The sequence below is a fragment of the Pecten maximus genome, chromosome 17 (assembly GCF_902652985.1).
Source record: "Pecten maximus chromosome 17, xPecMax1.1, whole genome shotgun sequence".
Taxonomy (NCBI): domain Eukaryota; kingdom Metazoa; phylum Mollusca; class Bivalvia; order Pectinida; family Pectinidae; genus Pecten; species Pecten maximus.
Genome location: NC_047031.1, coordinates 24,271,690 through 24,290,645, shown reverse-complemented (window position 1 = coordinate 24,290,645; position 18,956 = coordinate 24,271,690). Strand labels below are relative to the sequence as shown.

The following is an 18,956-nucleotide window of genomic DNA, read 5'->3' as shown; positions in this document are numbered from 1 at the left end:
TATCGCCATTCTAATTAAAATATAGATGACCATTCTCACTACGTCTTATGTAACGTAGTGAGAATGACCATCACTATTTTAATTAGATTGGGATATAGGTACCTTTCGTACGTACACACCTACGTTCGTATGTCCACTTTTTGGTTCAAGCGACTTTATTTTAACCGGATTTCAATCAAACATTAGTCAATTTAGGCAAGTGCTCCAACTGCTTGAAATTAATATCTTTTTTTATACATTTATTTATATTGCCTACTACATGTATGTATAGCCGAGACTACTGATGTAGACTAGAGTTTACTGCACAGTAAACAAATGCTTCTATAACCTGGATATCCAAGCACCTCAATACGGCCTTAGTTGTTGAAAAGAAGGAACATACACAACCATCAACAAAATCTTTTGACTGCGACTTACTGACAGCTGACTACGACCGCGTAGTCGTCCATTTTCTTTAAAAGAAATGAAGCAGTACATTGTCTTGCAAACACAGGTATAGTGCAGGGCCCAGATGGGGTTTATTTTGGTTATGAGAATGGTTTATATTTTGTATAATACACTTCCTCAGCTGTGCATAATATTACAACTAGTTTTGAAAACAAGAGATTCCAGAGGGATCTTGGCGCCCACCATTGAATGATCTTTATAGGTTCCATGTCAGATTGATCTTTTCCCTACTTTTCCCTTCCTCTAAGTCTTACTTATCTGTGTAAATTCAGAAACAGCCCTCTAGTACTTTTCAAACAAGGGGAACCTATATACAGAATTTAAGATTTAGCTATAATGGCTGTCTGTCGGCCATGTTGTTTTCGTATTGGTCCCAATATGCAAAACTAGGCACTGAGGGGAACCTACATATGAAATTTGAAAAAGATCCCTTCAGTACTTTCACAGAAATAGCGATAACAAACTTCAATTGTCAAAATCCGAAATGGCTGCCTGTCGGCCATGTTGTTTTCTGATTAGTCTCAAAATGCAATATGCATAACTAGGCACCGACGGGAACATGCATATGAAATTTTAGAAAGATCCCTTCATTACTTTCTGAGAAATAGCGATAACAAACTTCAATTGTCAAAATCCAAGATGGCTGCCTGTCAGCCATGTTGTTTTCTGATTGGTCTCAAAATGCAATATGCATAACTAGGCACTGAGGGGAACCTGCATATGGAATTTCAGAAAGATCCCTTAAGTACTTTCTGAGAAATAGCGATAACAAATTTTAATTGTCAAAATCCAAGATGGCTGCCTGTCAGCAATGTTGTTTTCCTATTGGTCTCAAAATGCAATATGCATAAGTAGGCATCAAGGGAACCTACATATGAAATTTGAGAAAGATCCCTTCAGTTCTTTCACAGAAAAAGCGATAACAAATTTCAATTGTCAAAATCCAAGATGGCTGCCTGTTGGCCATGTTGTTTTCCGATTGGTCTCAAAATGCAATATGCATAACTAGGCACTTAGGGGAACCTGCATATGAAATTTCAGAAAGATCCCTTCATTACTTTCACAGGAATAGCGATAACAAACTTTAATTGTCAGAATCCAAGATGGCTGCCTGTCAGCCATGCTGTTTTCTGATTAGTCTCAAAATGCAATATGCATAACCAGGCACAAAGAGGAACCTGCATATGAAATTTGAGAAAGATCCCTTTAGTACTTTCACAGAAATAGCGATAACAAACTTCAATTGTCAAAATCCAAGATGGCTGCCTGTCGGCCATTTTGTTTTCCGATTGGTCCCAAAATGCAATATGCATAACTAGGCACCAAAGGAAACCTACATATAAAATTTGAGAAAGATCCCTTCAGTACTTCCTCAGAAATAGCGTTAACAAACTCCAATTGTCAAAATCCAAGATGGCTGCCTGTCGGCCATGTTGTTTTCCGATTGGTCCCAAAATGAAATATGCATATCTAGGCACCAAGAGGAACCTACATATGAAATTTGAGAAAGATCCCTTCAACACTTTCTCAGAAATAGAGATAACAAACTTCAATTGTCAAAATCCAAGATGGCTGCCTGTCGGCCTTGTTGTTTTCTGATCGGTCCCAAAATGCAATATACATCACTAGGCACCAAGGGGAACCTACATATGAAATTTGAGAAAGATCCCTTCAATACTTTCTCAGAAATAGAGATAACAAACTTCAATTGACAAAATCCAAGATGGCTGCCTGTCGGCCATGTTGTTTTCCGATTGGTCCCAAAATGCAATATGCACAACTAGGCACCAAGGGGAACCTACATATGAAATTTGAGAAAGATCCCTTCAATACTTTCTCAGAAATAGCGATAACAAGAATTGTTTACGGACGGAGGGACGGAGGGACGGACGGACCACGGACCACGGACGCAGGGCAATTTGAATAGCCCACCATCTGATGATGGTGGGCTAAAAATAGAAAACATATGTTAATTCATTAAAGACCACAGAAAGTGCATTTACAAGTATACAACTGATTCAGTGATATTTTATCAGATGTATGATTTCATAGATATACAAGGAGACTTAACACGAACATACCGCAGCCTCCCAAAACACACATACGCACTCGCCACACGCATGCATGTCGCACACACGGGAGGCCGTCCTTAAATGACCTTAGCTGTTAATAGGACGTTAAACAAAATAAACCAAACCAAACCAAATCATAGATATACGCCGTTTTCAATAAACAATGCAGTACACAGTCATCTTCATAATTAATAGATAATTTTGACAAGAACATCTGTTTACCGTTTTTACTCGAATACGTTTTCATTTCTTATCTGTTGTGCCTGTTAAAGTATACAAGTTCATAGTATAAGTATATGAACCAATTGAACCAGTTCCTTTGTGTTTCTGTATAATGATGTATTTTGGGTTGCATGTATTAACCATGTACACAAAGTTGCACGAGTAAATTTTTTTTAGTTTTGTAATGCGTATTAAATCTACATTCTATGGGATTATGACATATGATACTCAACATGGAAAAGATAACAAAAATCAAAATTTAATGGCACATGAGGAATATGAAAATTACACTTTCTTTCATCATTTCCTCTCATGATTCCTTTGATGCTGTGCTGGATTTCATTTGCCTAAACACACGAAATACTTGAATTTTACATTGGATAACGCATATCTTGTGTTGACAACTAAAGCCAGAAAGTGAAAACTTCATCTTTCAATAATGTGGAATAGGTTATATGAATATGTATATTAATCAATATTTGTCCGGATGAAATGAAAACGGAGTGCAGGGGAGATAACTCATGTAGTCGGGTAGATAAACCATAGCCTTTAACGTGGAATGATACCCTTGTAGTCTAATTGAAAAAAAGATGGGTTACCAGTGAACTTAGTGAACACAGTACCAGTAAACACTTATCAACTGAATAGTTCGATTTTTATTTAGGTAAAATATGATACTACATGTATATAGACTACGATCAAAATAAAATATTTAGCAACTGGATACTTGGTTCTTTTGTTGATCTTGGTCAAACTTTATGCAAAGATCACATGGCAGCGGCGACCTTCACCAACCACAATGCATCCCTCAACTGATATCTTCTTATAACTGTTAAAGTAAGTACTGTCGCTAAACAACTTCACATTCAACGGAGATCACTACCTGCAAGTTAGTGGTATGGGGATACACGAACATCTTCCTGGTTCATTTCGAGTCTAGGCGGATTAGCTGCCTTAGAGATTCATTTATATCATCGAAATAATGTTGACATTTTGTAGAGACTCTTGAGGAAAACATTCGTTTCGATCGCGAATAAGTCTCGTCGGATCATGAAGTTTGCTACCGACTTTGTGAACGGTTCTCTTTAATGGAAAAGTGCCAACAACACAACTAGGTATGCACAAACCAGATTTGCTTATTTTCGACATTCTTCCTTTCCGATAATGTCTATGACCAACGCTTAAGTGAGAATAAAGCAACAATATTTACATATTGCATGTTGAATTTGTGCCAAATCTATATATCTATACTCACATTTTACCTCGTACATATTTAGGCCCGCCTCTTAGTCCATGATGGTGGTATTTATATTCTTTCAATTAATCATCCCCACCACTATATATTGTTTTCAATAAGATCAAGAAGATATATAACGCTAGGTTCCAGAAAAGAATTATCTTAAATTTAACCATGAACCCCTACTGCAAAATGAGGGTGACAATCAAATATGAGATATCTGATATTTATTGATGACTTAGAAAGAAGTCATTGAGAACAAAATAACCAAGTCCACTGTTTGAACCGGTCCTTCTGCGCTATTGGAGATTAATCCCTCCATTTGTACAATCTAGACTACCGACCTCCCCTGAACGCTTCCAACTAAATATAGATGATATCAAGTGAACAGTCCACCAAGAGAATAATTCTTAAAAAAGACGGACAAGACCTTATCGGTCACCTGAGTTTTGATAAATTTGGCAGATTTTATTTCCGTGATCTCGGGAATTCAGGTCAATATTGTTCATCAAAACATACTACAAGCCATATATCTTATTTCTAATTGTATTGGCTCAAATAAAGAGGTTAAACATATTTTAGCTTACTTGAGCCTGGTGGTCCTGAGTGAAGCTCAGTTTTGCCATTGAGTTTTTTTCGCATTGATTATTATTTTATATATATAATGTTTGCATTTGGTAGTAACAAAAGGAATTTGTGAGCGAAGAAACATTTTTGATAATGAAGTAATTAATGTAAGAGCAACACATATTTATGCATAATTAAGTGATTTAACATTAAAAAATTCACCCTGGACAATAAGTAAGAGTACATAAATGTAGGAAAATAAAAATGATTTATTTCAAAGTTATTCATTTGAACAATCCTGATAGCCCTTTACCTCAGTATGAAATAGGTACAACTTAATGTTAAAATATTTTAGCATAGTTGATCCCGGTGTCATTGGAGGATGAGTAAGATCATTCATCTAAACAATCTTGATTTCCCTTCACCAAATAATGTTTCAGGTATAATATCAATCTAATTACAAGAGGCCCATGGGCCTTAACGGTCACCTGAGATTTCAATATTTCAGTTAATTTAATTGACCCTTTTTGAACCCACCCATCAGCCCCTAGGGGTCAGTCAGGGCTAACAGGTGTATACCATTAAGCTGTCATCCAATGCTGATAATGTTAACAAAGTTAGAATGAATTCCGATAGAAATCACACAAATAATGGTCAAAAATGAGATTTCCCTACATAAACTATAGTAAATTTTACCCCCTCCACAGGGGCAAATGTGAGACCCCAGGGTCAGGAAATTCACAATTTTGGTAAAGCGCATTAAGACCCTTCCATCTATGAAGAGTATTTGATTCCATCATATCTGAGATTAGAGAAGAAGATTTTTGAAATTTCAGTCTATTTGACCCATTTTAACCCCGCCCATCAGCCTCTGGGGGTCAGTCAGGGCCAACATGTGCATACCATCACACTGCCGTCCAAAGCTGATAACGTTAACCAAATTAGAATGAATTCCAATAGAAATCCAACAAATAATAGTCAAAAATGTGATTTCCCTATATAAACTATAGCAAATTTTACCCCCTCCACAGGGGCAAATGTGAGACCCCAGGGTCAGGAAATTCACAATTTTGGTAAAGCGCATTAAGACCCTTCCATCTATGAAGAGTATTTGATTCCATCATATCTGAGATTAGAGAAGAAGATTTTTGAAATTTCAGTCTATTTGACCCATTTTAACCCCGCCCATCAGCCCCTGGGGGTCAGTCAGGGCCAACATGTGCATACCATCACACTGCCGTCCAAAGCTGATAACGTTAACCAAATTAGAATGAATTCCAATAGAAATCCAACAAATAGTCAAAAATGTGATTTCCCTATATAAACTATAGCAAATTTTACCCCCTCCACAGGGGCAAATGTGAGACCCCAGGGTCAGGAAATTCACAATTTTGGTAAAGCACATTAAGACTCTTCCATCTATGAAGAGTGTTTGATTCCACCATATCTGAGAGTAGAGAAGAAGATTTTTGAAGTTTTTGTTAATTTGACCCTTTTTAGCCCCGCCCATTAGCCACTGGGGGTCAGTCAGGGCCAACATGTGCATACCATCAATCTGTTATCCCATACTGATAATGTTAACCAAGTTAGAATGAATTCCAATAGAAATCCAACAAATTATAGTCAAAAATGTGATTTCCCTATATAAACTATAGTAAAGTTTACCCCCTCCCCAGGAGCAAACCCGAGACCCCTGGGTCATGAAATTCACAATTTTGGTAAAGCACCTTAAGACCCTTCCATCTATGAAGAGTGTTTGATTCCACTATATCTGAGTAGAGAAGAAGATTTTTTAAGTTTTAGTCAATTTGACCCTTTTTAGCCCCGCCCCTCAGGCCCCTTGGGGGTTGGGACCATATAATTCACAATTTTGGTTGACTTTTAGCCATAGAAGCTTCCTGCCACATTTCATTGAATTTGGTGTAGGGGTTTTGGAGAAGAAGTCGAAAATGTAAATTGTTTACGGACGCACGACGCACGACGACGGACAAAAGGGGATTAGAATAGGTCACTTGAGACTTTGTCTCAGGTGACCTAAAAATCTAGATGGTCATTCTCACTACGTTACATGAAAACGTAGTGAGAATGACCATCTAGATTTTAATTAGATTGGGCATTATGTTTGATAACCTTCACCCCAGCATGTTTTAAGTTAAACATCATTTCTCTGCATTATTGACCCCTGTAACCTTGAACAAAATTCAAGATCATTCATTTGAGCAATTTTGATAGCGCCAAACTCATGCATGCTATAGGCGAAATATCATGTCTCTGTTCCTTGCTTAAGGAGGCAGCGGTATATTAAAAGTTAAAAGCAACAAACCAGAGATCACAAATTGGCGCAAATTTAAATGGTGCATATAATCACTATCGTTTAAAATGAATTTATATGATATATCAATACTTCCCACAGGTATATGATTAGTATTCATAGCGCGCAAAAGCAATAAATCTGCCAACAGCAAGAAACCTTTTTACAAATGAGCATATGTAAACCTTGATATACGTTTTGCATACATTCATGCAATGATCTATATTGAATAATTTAATTTAGATTTTTAAAACAATTTACAGTCCAACCCATTTAATACAAACTCTGATAATACAAAAAAAATCAAATCACCTGCAAACCGTGTGCATTATGCTTATATGGTTTACCCACGTAATACGAATCGGTTAGGACGAAAACCCGGATAATAAAGAGATATATGTTGGGGTCCCTTGACCACTTTTTGTGTTGTTTTAAACCCACATAATACGAAGTGTCAAAGTCAGAGTCAGCCAAGTGCGACGAAGGTAAGTATTCATGACCTTTGTCTCGTTCCGACCCACGCGCTCTATAGAAAGTGTATACAGCTGTAGGCAGGTATACACTTAAATGATTAGTGTTATATTAAAAAAATAATATCAAACACTGCGTTATTTTGGTTCACTTTGTTGTTGGGGTGTTCACAGACAACACATACGCTATGGAGTATGGAGACACTGACCAAAAAACGAAAACAAAACTTTTCTTTAGATGTGAAAATCGACAGCGAACCGGACGACAAAATTACGACTTCTCCTGCCTACAGCCAATCATATCACGGCTAAGCAATACCTTGATATTAGTATTTTCACATCAGAGGATATTACTGAGGCTGACATCAATTCTGTGAAAGGAACAGAGCTCAACGAGAGCGATGATGACGATGATGATAGAACTGACCCGGGAGTTTAAACGCGTTACAGATCGCGAGGCCCGCGAATGCCTTGACAAGTTGAAATCATTCGTTCAAAATCAAAACGACGTTCAAGATTGTTTTTAATTGTAAGTTCAGCTCGGAAAGAGTCAAACAAACACTGGTCAGTATTTTTTTTGTCGCAGCTGCAAAATGTGATTAGCGCGATCGTGTTATGACTATATACATTGTAGGCCTATTGTGTATTGGTAACCGTAAATAACCAGACTGAAACCCTCCACTTGCAATGTATAATGTTTTAATTTTTATATTTAATAATTGATATGCGGTTTTGTTTATTTTTAGTGAGAAAAGTAAAACGGGAGGCCGTCCTTAAATGACCTTAGATGTTAATAGGACGTTAAACAAAATAAACCAAACCAAACCAAACACCACAGAGGAAAAAAAATTTAAAGCAAGGAAGGAAAGAAAAACCAGATTTAAGTGTTGCAATGAGACTTTGGTCCAAACTTTACTGATTCATTTTAATTTTTTTTTAATTTCATCATTTTCATTGTTGTTTGTTTTATTTTGCTTAATTTGTTGCAATTGAATGATTCTGTAATTGTCATGTTTGTGTGTATACATTTTTCGTTTTTTTTTACTGGAAATACATATACGACAGCCAATTGTGTACTTCATATTGATTTTATTCAGTCCCGAAAAACGCAAAAATGATGTTGGAATTATCATCCGGAGAAAGCGAAAAGGGGACAGAGGACCAGTAACGAAAAAAACAGAGAAAACAAAAATAAGAAAAACGATTAATTGATGTCTTTGACGTTGAGAAAACAATTAAGATAAATTCATTACAAACAGATGTAGAAACTAATGAAGGTGTTTGGTGTATCAGATTCGTCTGATTTTATTAGTTTTCTTTCTTTTAGCCACCGTGCTTCGTCCGTCGTCGTCCGCCGTGGGCCAAACTAAACCAAACGTCCTATTAACATCTAAGGTCATTCAAGGACGGCATCCCGTGCGTGCGACATGCATGAGTGTGGTGAGTTCGTATGTGTGTTTTGGGAGGCTGCTGTATGTAAGTTTTAAGTCTCCTTGTGGTAGGCCGGAACTTTTGCCGATTTAAAGTGATATTTCACTGAAGCATACTGCCGAAGACACCCAGCAGCACACCCCATCCGGTCACATTATACTGACAACGGGCCAACAAGCCGTCCCACTCCAAATATGCTGAGCGCTAAGCAGGAGTAGCAACTACCATTTTTAAAGACTCTGGTATGTCTCGGCTAGGGGACAGAACCCAAAACCTTCCTCACAGCGGCGAACGCTCAACTAAAGGCCAAAAGTGAGGCATTGTCAAGGGAGACATTAGGAAGAAGAAAGTTATCAAGAAAGACGAGACAAGATACGATCCCAACTTTAGTCGCCTCTTACGATCATGCAATGGGGGCAGCAGGTACAATTCTTACGCCCTACCTGCAGGGCAGGACTTAACACGAACATACCGCAGCCTCCCAAAACACACATACGCACTGAACACACGCATGCATGTCGCACGCACGGGAGGCCGTCCTTAAACGACCTTAGCTGTTAATAGGACGTTAAACAAATTAAACCAAACCAAACCAAATCCTGTGTGTAATACAAATATGTTCTAGATACTTTCGTAAAAGAAAGACACGTTTAACTAATCATCAAGTCAGAATCGAATCATTGTCGATAAGTGTGATTTGAAGCTTCAATAATTTCAAAATGATATTATTTTAGTTTTCGAATTGAAATGATAAAAAAACTTCTACGCGATAGAGTTAGATTGATGACTGATTAGGATTAATGATAGAAGTGCAGGGATTATACTTCATACAAGTTATTGAAATGCGTGTGAATCATTGGAATTTTAATATATTTGTCTTCATTATTGTTAGGCTAGATATATACTAATCAGTGCTATCGATATATCATCAAGACGAATCAGGCTCGATATGTCAGCAAGATACTGAATATTCATCAATATCATCAAAGAACAGGAAACAGTCTCATTTTTTTTCGACAATGCCCATGTTTGATGAATAGCTTGGTTTTGATTAAGTAGATTACTTCTCTTTGAAGGTTACTTGAACCATGCATGTTAATATGTGCTAAGGAATACGTATTCACGAGGTCTGAAGCTTCTTTGTGGGAAGGTATAAGTACAATATGTTTTACCATATTTACAGCTGTGAATTTCCTAGAGACTTCCAATATCATTTCGGTAATTACGGGGCCTCCAAAATCACATTCACTTCAGGAATGTATCTCGCACTTAAAAGCCTTAGATTATCATAGTGAAATGACGTTAAACACTAAACAAAATTGAATTGCCATAATCCATCACCATTAATGTTAAACTAACATTGACAGGTATAGTAATACTTAAAATTAATATTGTTATACCGCATGATAAAGTTATTAAACATGTCTCATGTGAATTTAAATTTCTACAAAATATTTAAACATTGATGAAGCAAAATTAAAAAAATATACAAGAATGGATTAATTAAACCCTCTTTTTTCAGAGAGGCGGCCGAAGCAATAGCAGTACCTCTCGCTATTTAACATCTCGCTTAAAATAAGAAATTTACAGAATGATTGTAAAAACGTTTAACATCAATTGTGTAGGATTTTAACGGCAAAGGAGACACCACAGAGGAAAAAATTAAAAGCAAGGAAGGAAAGGAAAAACATATTTAAGTGTTGCAATGGGACTTCGGGGGCTATGTCCAAACTTTACTGATTCAGTTTTTATTTTTAATTACATCATTTTCATTGTTGTTTGTTTTATTTTGCTTGATTTGTTTAAGTGTACAATTGAATGATTTTGTAATTGTCATGTTTGTGTGTATACATTTGTCGTTCTTTTTTTTACTGGAAATACATATACGACAGCCTAACGTGTACTTCATATTGATTGTATTCAGTCCCGAAAAACGCAAAAATGATGTTGGAATTATCATCCGGAGAAAGCGAAAAGGGGACAGGGGACCAGTAACGAAAAAAAACAGAGAAAACAAAAATAAGAAAAACGATTAATTGATGTCTTTGACGTTGAGAAAACTAAATTAAGATAAATTCATTACCAAAAAGATGAAGAAACTAATGAAGGTGTTTGGTGTACCAGATTCGTCTGATTTGAAATACATAATGAAATAGAAAAAAAGGATAAGAAAGAGAGAACTGATTTTATTACAGTTTTCTTTCTTTTTATGTATCCCTACATGTTTAAATTATATGAGAAGAAAATGTTATGGTTATTTTAGCAAAGTGACTTTGACACGAATTATCATCCTATGGTAATCTTTATGCACGAATAATAAATGTAATCAAACTTATGCTTCAGATATATGCTATACATGCACAATAATTTATATATACATCTGTATTACTTATTTTCTCGACCATGTGCTCGTATTCGTGTCAAACTCCTGTGTGTAATACAAATATGTTCTAGATACTTTCGTAGAAGAAAGACACGTTTAACTAAGCATCACGTTCAAGTCCGAATCGAATCATTGTCGATAAGTGTTATTTGAAGCTTCGATAATATCAGAATGATATTGTAGTTTTCGAATTGAAATGATAAAAAAAACTTCTACGCGATAGAGTTAGATTGACGACTGATTAGGATTAATGATAAAAGTGCAGGGATTATACTTTATACAAGTTATTGAAACGCGTGTGAATCATTGGATTTTTAATATATTTGTCTTCATTATTGTTAGGTTAGATACTAATAATTTGGTTTGGTTTGGTTTATTTTGTTTAACGTCCTATTAACATACTAATCAGAGCTACCGATATATCATTAAGACGAATCAGGCTCGATATGTCAGCAAGATACTGAATATTCATCAATATCATCAAAGAACAGGAAACAGTCTTATTTTTTTCGACAATGCCCATGTTTGATGAATAGCTTGGTTTTGATTAAGTAGATTACTTCTCGTTGAAGGTTACTTGAACCATGCATGTTAATATGTGCTAAGGAATACGTATTCACGAGGTCTGAAGCTTCTTGGTGGGAAGGACTTTCAAAGTGTTTCTGGGAGATCTCCAAAAACACAATCTCACCGACGCATGCATCTCGCAAATATAGGGGCCGTAAAGAAACGTTCAGATCTGTTGGTAGGACGATAAATAATACTAAACCAATGAAAGATATCAACAATTAATGAAACGACCGTTCCTTAATTAGTCTTATAAGAAACAAAATGTTGTAGAAAACAAAAAGCTATTACATTCTGTTCAACCTCTTGTGACCTGTTGTTTTACATAGAGAAGAAGATATTTTGAAATACTTCAATATCTTATTCTATGATGATCAACAATGCTACATATGGTTATTTAGTGGGGATCTTAATGGTTTCAAAGATATATCAAATAAACGAAATCCTAGCGGGTCGGGAAATATCCGAGGATCCACGTTTACAACAGGGTTGCGTTTATCGCTTTATGCCCAGTGATGCGTATTGTTATTGCGTGCAGATCTCAACTGTTTCAAAATAACAACCAAGATACTAAGTACCTGGGCTTATTTTTACATCATGATTATGTTTATCTATAGATGCCTAGCAATGTTATATATGGTTATTGGGAGGGGATATCAGCGGTCTTTCATAGCAATATAGCCATTTTGCTTTCGTTGTCCGCCCCTCAACCCCTGGGGGTAGACCCCGCTATTTGTAACTTTTTGAATCACCGCCACCAAACCCGGGACCTCCGAACACTGCCCTGCAGGTAGGGCGTAAGAATTGTACCTGCTTCCCCCATTGCATGATCGTAAGAGGCGACTAAATTTGGGATCTTACCGTTTCTCTTTTTTCTGAACAACTTTTTTCACCCTAATGTCTCCCTTAATAATGCCTCACTTTTTGCCTTTAGTTGAGCGTTCGCCCCTGTGAGGAAGGTTTTGGTTCTGCATGTCGCACGCACGGGAAGTCGTTCTTAAATGACCTTACATGTTAGTAGGACGTTAAGTAAAATAAACAAAACCAAACCGCGAAAGGATCCGATTAGTCAAATAGGAGTGATATCCGTCGCTTGGTTCGGCAGAAGTTGTTTTGTAGTTATTAAGCCAAATTTCATTCCTTCTACACCTCCCCTCAGCCCTTTCCTTTTGAAGTTTTTTTAATACCCACCATATACAGTCGTATAAGGCTCATTCCAATCAGTTTCATTAATTTGTTGACGGACGACGGGCGCCACGGTATGGTACTAGCTCGCATTATGATCCTTCGGACCAGGTGAACTAATAATATATGGTTAAAAGGTCTGAAATGAAAAAAAATATAGTTTGCTTTATCAATGCTGATGACCTGGTAAAAAATCACTAACTCAAAATTTTCAATCAAAATTTCAAATTAAAAAGAAAATTGATTATGATTATCATTTTTGAATTTTTTTCTGTGTTTAGTAAACTATAAGTGTTTACATCCCGACTGTTATATTGCAATTATTTAATAGTTATTTAAGCCAACACATCTTTGCTAGAAGAAAAATGCATTTGACATATATGTTAATCTGTCGTATGTATATATTGCCAAGAGTAGGTCAGGGATTTGATGTCTCATTTTCTTACCAATTGTCAGAGGACATGTATCATAAGATCACTTACAGTATGTAATTACGTACCGGTAAAACAATGCTGTGCCTGCGTCTTACCTGTGTTACCAAAAGTTCTCAATTTTGGTATCACAGTTCACATTAACCAATATGTCCATATGAATTTTCTTGCGAAGAAATCTTTTGTCCTACTATGCACTACCTTGCATGTTCCAAAATTTGAGCACTCCTGTGTTAACACGTTTAATTACAAAAATATCTATTGATAAATCAATTGCAAATACTTTTGTTATGTTCACTATGTTTTGGCATAAATAAATTATATTTCCTTTATAATTGAAAGCTTTACAGCAACTAGTTTCTTTACTCGGTACGTGATTTTGGGGACAAAAGATGTATTTTAATTTCTTTACTCGGTACTTGATTTTGGGGACAAAAGATGTATTTTTATTATAAATCTTTGTGATCGTCGGTATATGTGTGTGTTGTTAAAGATGAAAGCACGGTACAAATTTTAATTATATAGAGTGAGGAGTAAAACATGATGAATCGTAAATCGGGAGACTGTCAAGTAACTGAAAAATACTACTCTGACAATATCGTTTAAAGTTATATGTCTAACCGTACAACTCAGATTTGTATTAGATGGGAGTAGACATTTTTATATGACCCCTGAATTCGTTGAAACCCGTGTCTGAGAGTTAGAGGCGATGTAAGAAATATCCAATAGGAAGTCGAACAATAATAATCCTAACCACCTACTAACAACGGGGGAAGCAGTCTCCCTGATGGAAAACAAATGAGTACTATGTATTTACCAGGGTATTGAAACCAACGCCTTCAACGGAGGAACGAACGTTAAAATAAAGGCCTGTCAAGAAAGACAACGTAAACAAGCTCTTCAGGATAAAAATATCCATAATTAAGTCGCTTCTCAGCAAGACTAGATCAGCTAGATCTACCTTCAGGTTTTTGCATGCATATCAGAGGAATTTGTCATGTGCATATATTATGCGCTGTCACAATAAAACGGCTGGTTTGCCTGTATTTGCCACAGAGCATTATCATGGCGTGTCATGTGATGGCTGTTTATCTTTTGGTAGCAATCGTTGGTGTCTTTGTCAGCTCAACGGCGGCTTATACGTAAGTAAAGGAGAATGGAGAAGCGAGGGGCAGTTTTAGTATTGTTACTTCTTAGTGATTTTTATTTAATAACAAAATAAATGATTATTTTAGTATTTTAATATTGCTCAGAAATTATATCCTTTCATTTTGACGATACTCAGTTGACTTCATGATCAGATGTAGTAGATGCGTTTTACTGAACAACATTTTGGACATTGCTACTTTTTCTTGCTTACTTAATTTTTTAAACTGAAACGGAGATCGTTCGACTTTCTGATATATTTGCTGTTGATAGGGTGTGTTATCGTTAGATATAATTTTGATGTCTTAAGCCTATTGATAGGAAATTGAACAGTAAACCAAACTTAAGGATCGTTTTGAATGTTCTATGCAATATGATTATTTTTAGATGACTCAACTTTGGTATATTTATATGTAACATTGAAGATCTTTAAACCTGCCTGTTCTGATCAATCAAACTTGTATGGACGGAACACGTATGCAAAGAGAAGTATAGGGTTTTTTCCTAAATGTATACGGTTAAAAGATGTCACAAAACGTAAGAAAGATTGCAGATCAGATATTGTTCCAGTTAACGAAATCTAGTCCAGAGATCTCATTTAATATTATTTAAGATATCTATTTCAAACGTAAATATCATTTCGGCAACATTCAAACAGTTGAATGTGGTTTGGCTAAGAATTATATATTGTTCTATCAGCAGCTAAAGTCATTCAAATAGTATTCAACAAAGTACATACAGTACTAACAGTTAAATGTGAGTGATTTTGTTTTCGGAAATAAATCACAAAGGTAAATAACATGAATTGCCTTTTAACTAGTATCATTATTCAATTGATCAATTTGCTGTTTTTTTTGTTAATTTTAATTCAGACACCCGAAACGCGGTTTTTTTCTCAAAAAATGCCCAAGAGGTACCATCCCGGCCATTGCTTTACTTGACCCCGCCGTAGGCACGCTCCAGCTATCGTGTCGAAAGGCGCCAGTGCCTGATGAAAAATGTGTACTTTTGGGTGAGTGATATTATAGTTAGTGTTGCATTCCCCACAGTGAAAATACAAACGCAATAGTTGTTTTTTACACTGTCAAATAGTGAAAATATATAGATATACCTTTTCAGTTATGTTCCATGATTTCGTTCAACCCATTTGGTAAGGATGTTCATTTCGAATCGACTATGATTTGCAATAAGCTATGCTATTTTGATTGTATTGGATATTATATTCATTACATTGCTGTAATACACCTATCAAATATGCATGTAAAAGCTTTGAATTGATCGTGTTTCTTCAATAGATGCCAACATAATTATGTAAATGCTTTAAAATGATTGTTTCTTCAATAGATGCTGACATGATTTGGTAAACGCTTTAAAATGATTGTTTCTTCAATAGCTGCTGACATAGTTATGTAAAAGCTTTAAAATGATTGTTTCAACAAAAGATGCTGACATAATTTGTAAAAGTTTTAAAATGTTTGTGTTTCTACACTAGGTGAAAGCAATCCAAGACAATCCAGTATGTGTCCTCCCAACTTTTCGTTTCGGGGCCTAGAACAACAACGACCAATCTGCTGTAAACTGAAAGGTGAGTCACCGGAAAAGCAGTAACATAAAATACAATGGGTTTGAAATAAGTGATGTTTAGATTTCTCCTTGATTCTGTGAACGTCTTTCTAATCTGATGCTGTTTGGCCCAACTAATTGTAGATGTGCCGTAAATAATACAATACCATGACTGCAATGACCAGGTTCATTTGCTTTTAGTAAAGTTTCGCAGCAGTCGGCACTTTGAGTCATATAGGGCAAAACACCAAGTTTAAAAAATACATATATAATATTTTTTAATAAGACTCAAATAAAACAGTAAAACATTGAAAGGTAAAGTTCTAAAAACCACCGATACCAAACTAACTTGTTTGCAATTAAATACTTTTCCTGTTGTATACGAAATAATGAGTGATCGCATTGTCCGTCGTCACGCGTCGTCAGTCGCACATTAGTTTTTCGGACTTTTTCCCCCCTTAACGCCTGCCACATCAATTTGTAACTTAGTATGTGACTTCATATAATGTACAGTTTGAGTTCGAACCCTAGGTCAATATTCCATTTTGCTGGAGTTGTTGCCATTTCCACATAGGAAATTTTCATAATTACCTGTTTTCCGTGTAAATTTTTTTTTTGTGCGCCAGTTTTGGTCCTTTGCACATTGCAAATTCACATAATTAACCATTTTTCTGACATTTTTTTAACGTTTGCCACCGCAACGTTTAACTTCGGTTGATGGCTTCGTCATGATGAATGATAGTGCGAGTTCTAACCCTTGCCAATATTCCATTAGTTGAGGGCTTACCATATCAATGTTTATATAACTTGATCATAATAGATTAACAGTTCAAATGACATCCCATATCAATATATGTTTTTGTTCTTGAGTAATAACCCTTTGAATTTTCCTCTTTTTAACTTTATTTTTGTTTTCTGACATTAATCACATAAATATTTTAACTTAAAACACGACTTGTTCATGAATGAGGGACTACTGTTCGAGGTCAATACTTGCATCAAATTCCATCTTGCTGGAGTTTTGTCACACAATCGAAAGACAAAATCATGATACCATCAGCATATTACCTCAGATGTTGTGTGGACGTTAAATCCGAAGCATGCTGCTTTATTTTCATATGATGATTATACAATTTTCAAAAGCATCATCTCTCACTTCGCCTCTGTGGAGCATAAACATTTTTCATCATTGCAATTTATCTTTAAATTTTTTAATAGATGTGTGTACAACGTTTCTTATATAATTTTGAATATGATGTTCCCTAGTTTCAAATATTACCATAATAGCTGAACAAACAGAAATGTGTGCTGACACATACGTTTATAGAAAGAAATAAAACATATTTCACTTACAAATCAGGAGAGTGTAAAGATACAGGTATGTCTTCCTCAAAATCTGATCCGCAACTGAATTATCACTGAGAAGCTGACCCGTTACGTGGTACAGGAAGTACGGCCTATCCCTTTTGTTGTCTTCACAACATATAGCCTAGGGTCATATGGACTTAAATACTTTCGAGTCCCGAATATGAAAACTCTATTCAGTTCCGTGGATTCGAAAACATTATTGAGCTACTTGAAATAAATCGATATATTCTATAGACTTTAATGTCTTTTACCTTTCTCCCTTTGACGATTAATATATATTACAAAGTTACATAATCCATTCGTATATATATATATATATATATTACCATTTTTAACCAATAATCAATTTTATCATAATGATCTAAATATACAATACAAATGCTTTTTAAAATGACCAATTTTATCTGATTTTAACATATAAAATCAAAACGATATCATTGTTTGGCCCTAAATGACCCTTGTTGTCGATGGGCCGTAAAACTCAAATAAACAAACAAACAAAAACTTAACCTGATACTGACCAGGTAGTATATGTAGTCATATTAGCTTATTAAGTATTTAATTATTGAGGGCTTAGGTGTAGAGGCAAAAATGGTCTGTGTAACTGTAACCTAGATTTTGAATAGTGTGATGTGTTCGGATCTGAAGCTTAAATAGATCCATTATAGAAAGCCCAAATACTACACATAAATACATTAACTTATCTGTTAGATAAATAGTTAAATTGTAAACGGTAAATTGTCCATTGCATACAATGCACTGAGGCTGGTCCTCACGCTTCAATAAGTAGGAATGTGTTATATATGTATGGTCCATCCTCGTCTCGTCGATTGTCTCTACATCAAGCAGACCATTTTCCGATATTTCCTTTGAGTTTAGTTAATTTTCCATTTATTTTGCCACTGTGATAATAAAAGCTTGGTTGCAAACAGCTTAAAATCGTTAAAATGAAGTTTAAACTCAGTTGGTGGAAGTGCTAATGCCGTTTTTGAAGCGCGATCTGCTTTTTCATTGCCAGATATTCCAGTATGTCCAGGAACCTAGAAACATATAATATGACAATTTAAGGCGAGACTATGCAGTAGAACCAGTATTTTTTGGAATAGAGCTGTTATTAAGATTTCTGCAACTAACACTGTGTAAGACAGATAAAGCGTATGAATAGATAATTGCTCTCTTTAAATTGTTAATTTAATGTGTTAGAGAGTGCGGCAGATTGTGTATATTAGAATATTAAGTGCTTTAAGGCATTAACTTCTTACTTATCTGTGGTTACATAATCATTCTTATCTAATATAAGTTCACAGTTAGAAATACAGATTCGTTAACACGAATGTGTATGTTCTCTAAGAGTAATCAGGATAGCAAGTTCAATTCTGTTCAATAACGATATGATCCGTCAACTTCTGTACAAAGTTGTTTTATTGTTCGTTGGTATAGTGGTTAGTGTTGAGCATTTTCATTGATGTTGGCTGTAAAATATTACTGTAAGAATTTTATTTTTACAGTAATATTTTACAGAAAATTCTCGACGATCTCTTATGCAAGGGATATAT

At 35.5% G+C, this 18,956-nt stretch overlaps 1 protein-coding gene across 1 annotated transcript in view; it reads left to right on the top strand.

The window, feature by feature from the left end:
* Positions 1 to 14,353: 14,353 nt before the first annotated feature.
* LOC117315520 overlaps positions 14,354 to 18,956 on the top strand; it is a 29,817-nt gene continuing 25,214 nt past the window's right edge. Inside the window, exons 1-3 of the mRNA XM_033869749.1 lie at positions 14,354 to 14,465; positions 15,342 to 15,481; positions 15,962 to 16,054. Coding sequence (XP_033725640.1) covers positions 14,389 to 14,465; positions 15,342 to 15,481; positions 15,962 to 16,054 — 310 coding nt within the window. The 5' untranslated portion in view covers positions 14,354 to 14,388. The remainder of the gene's footprint in view (positions 14,466 to 15,341; positions 15,482 to 15,961; positions 16,055 to 18,956) is intronic.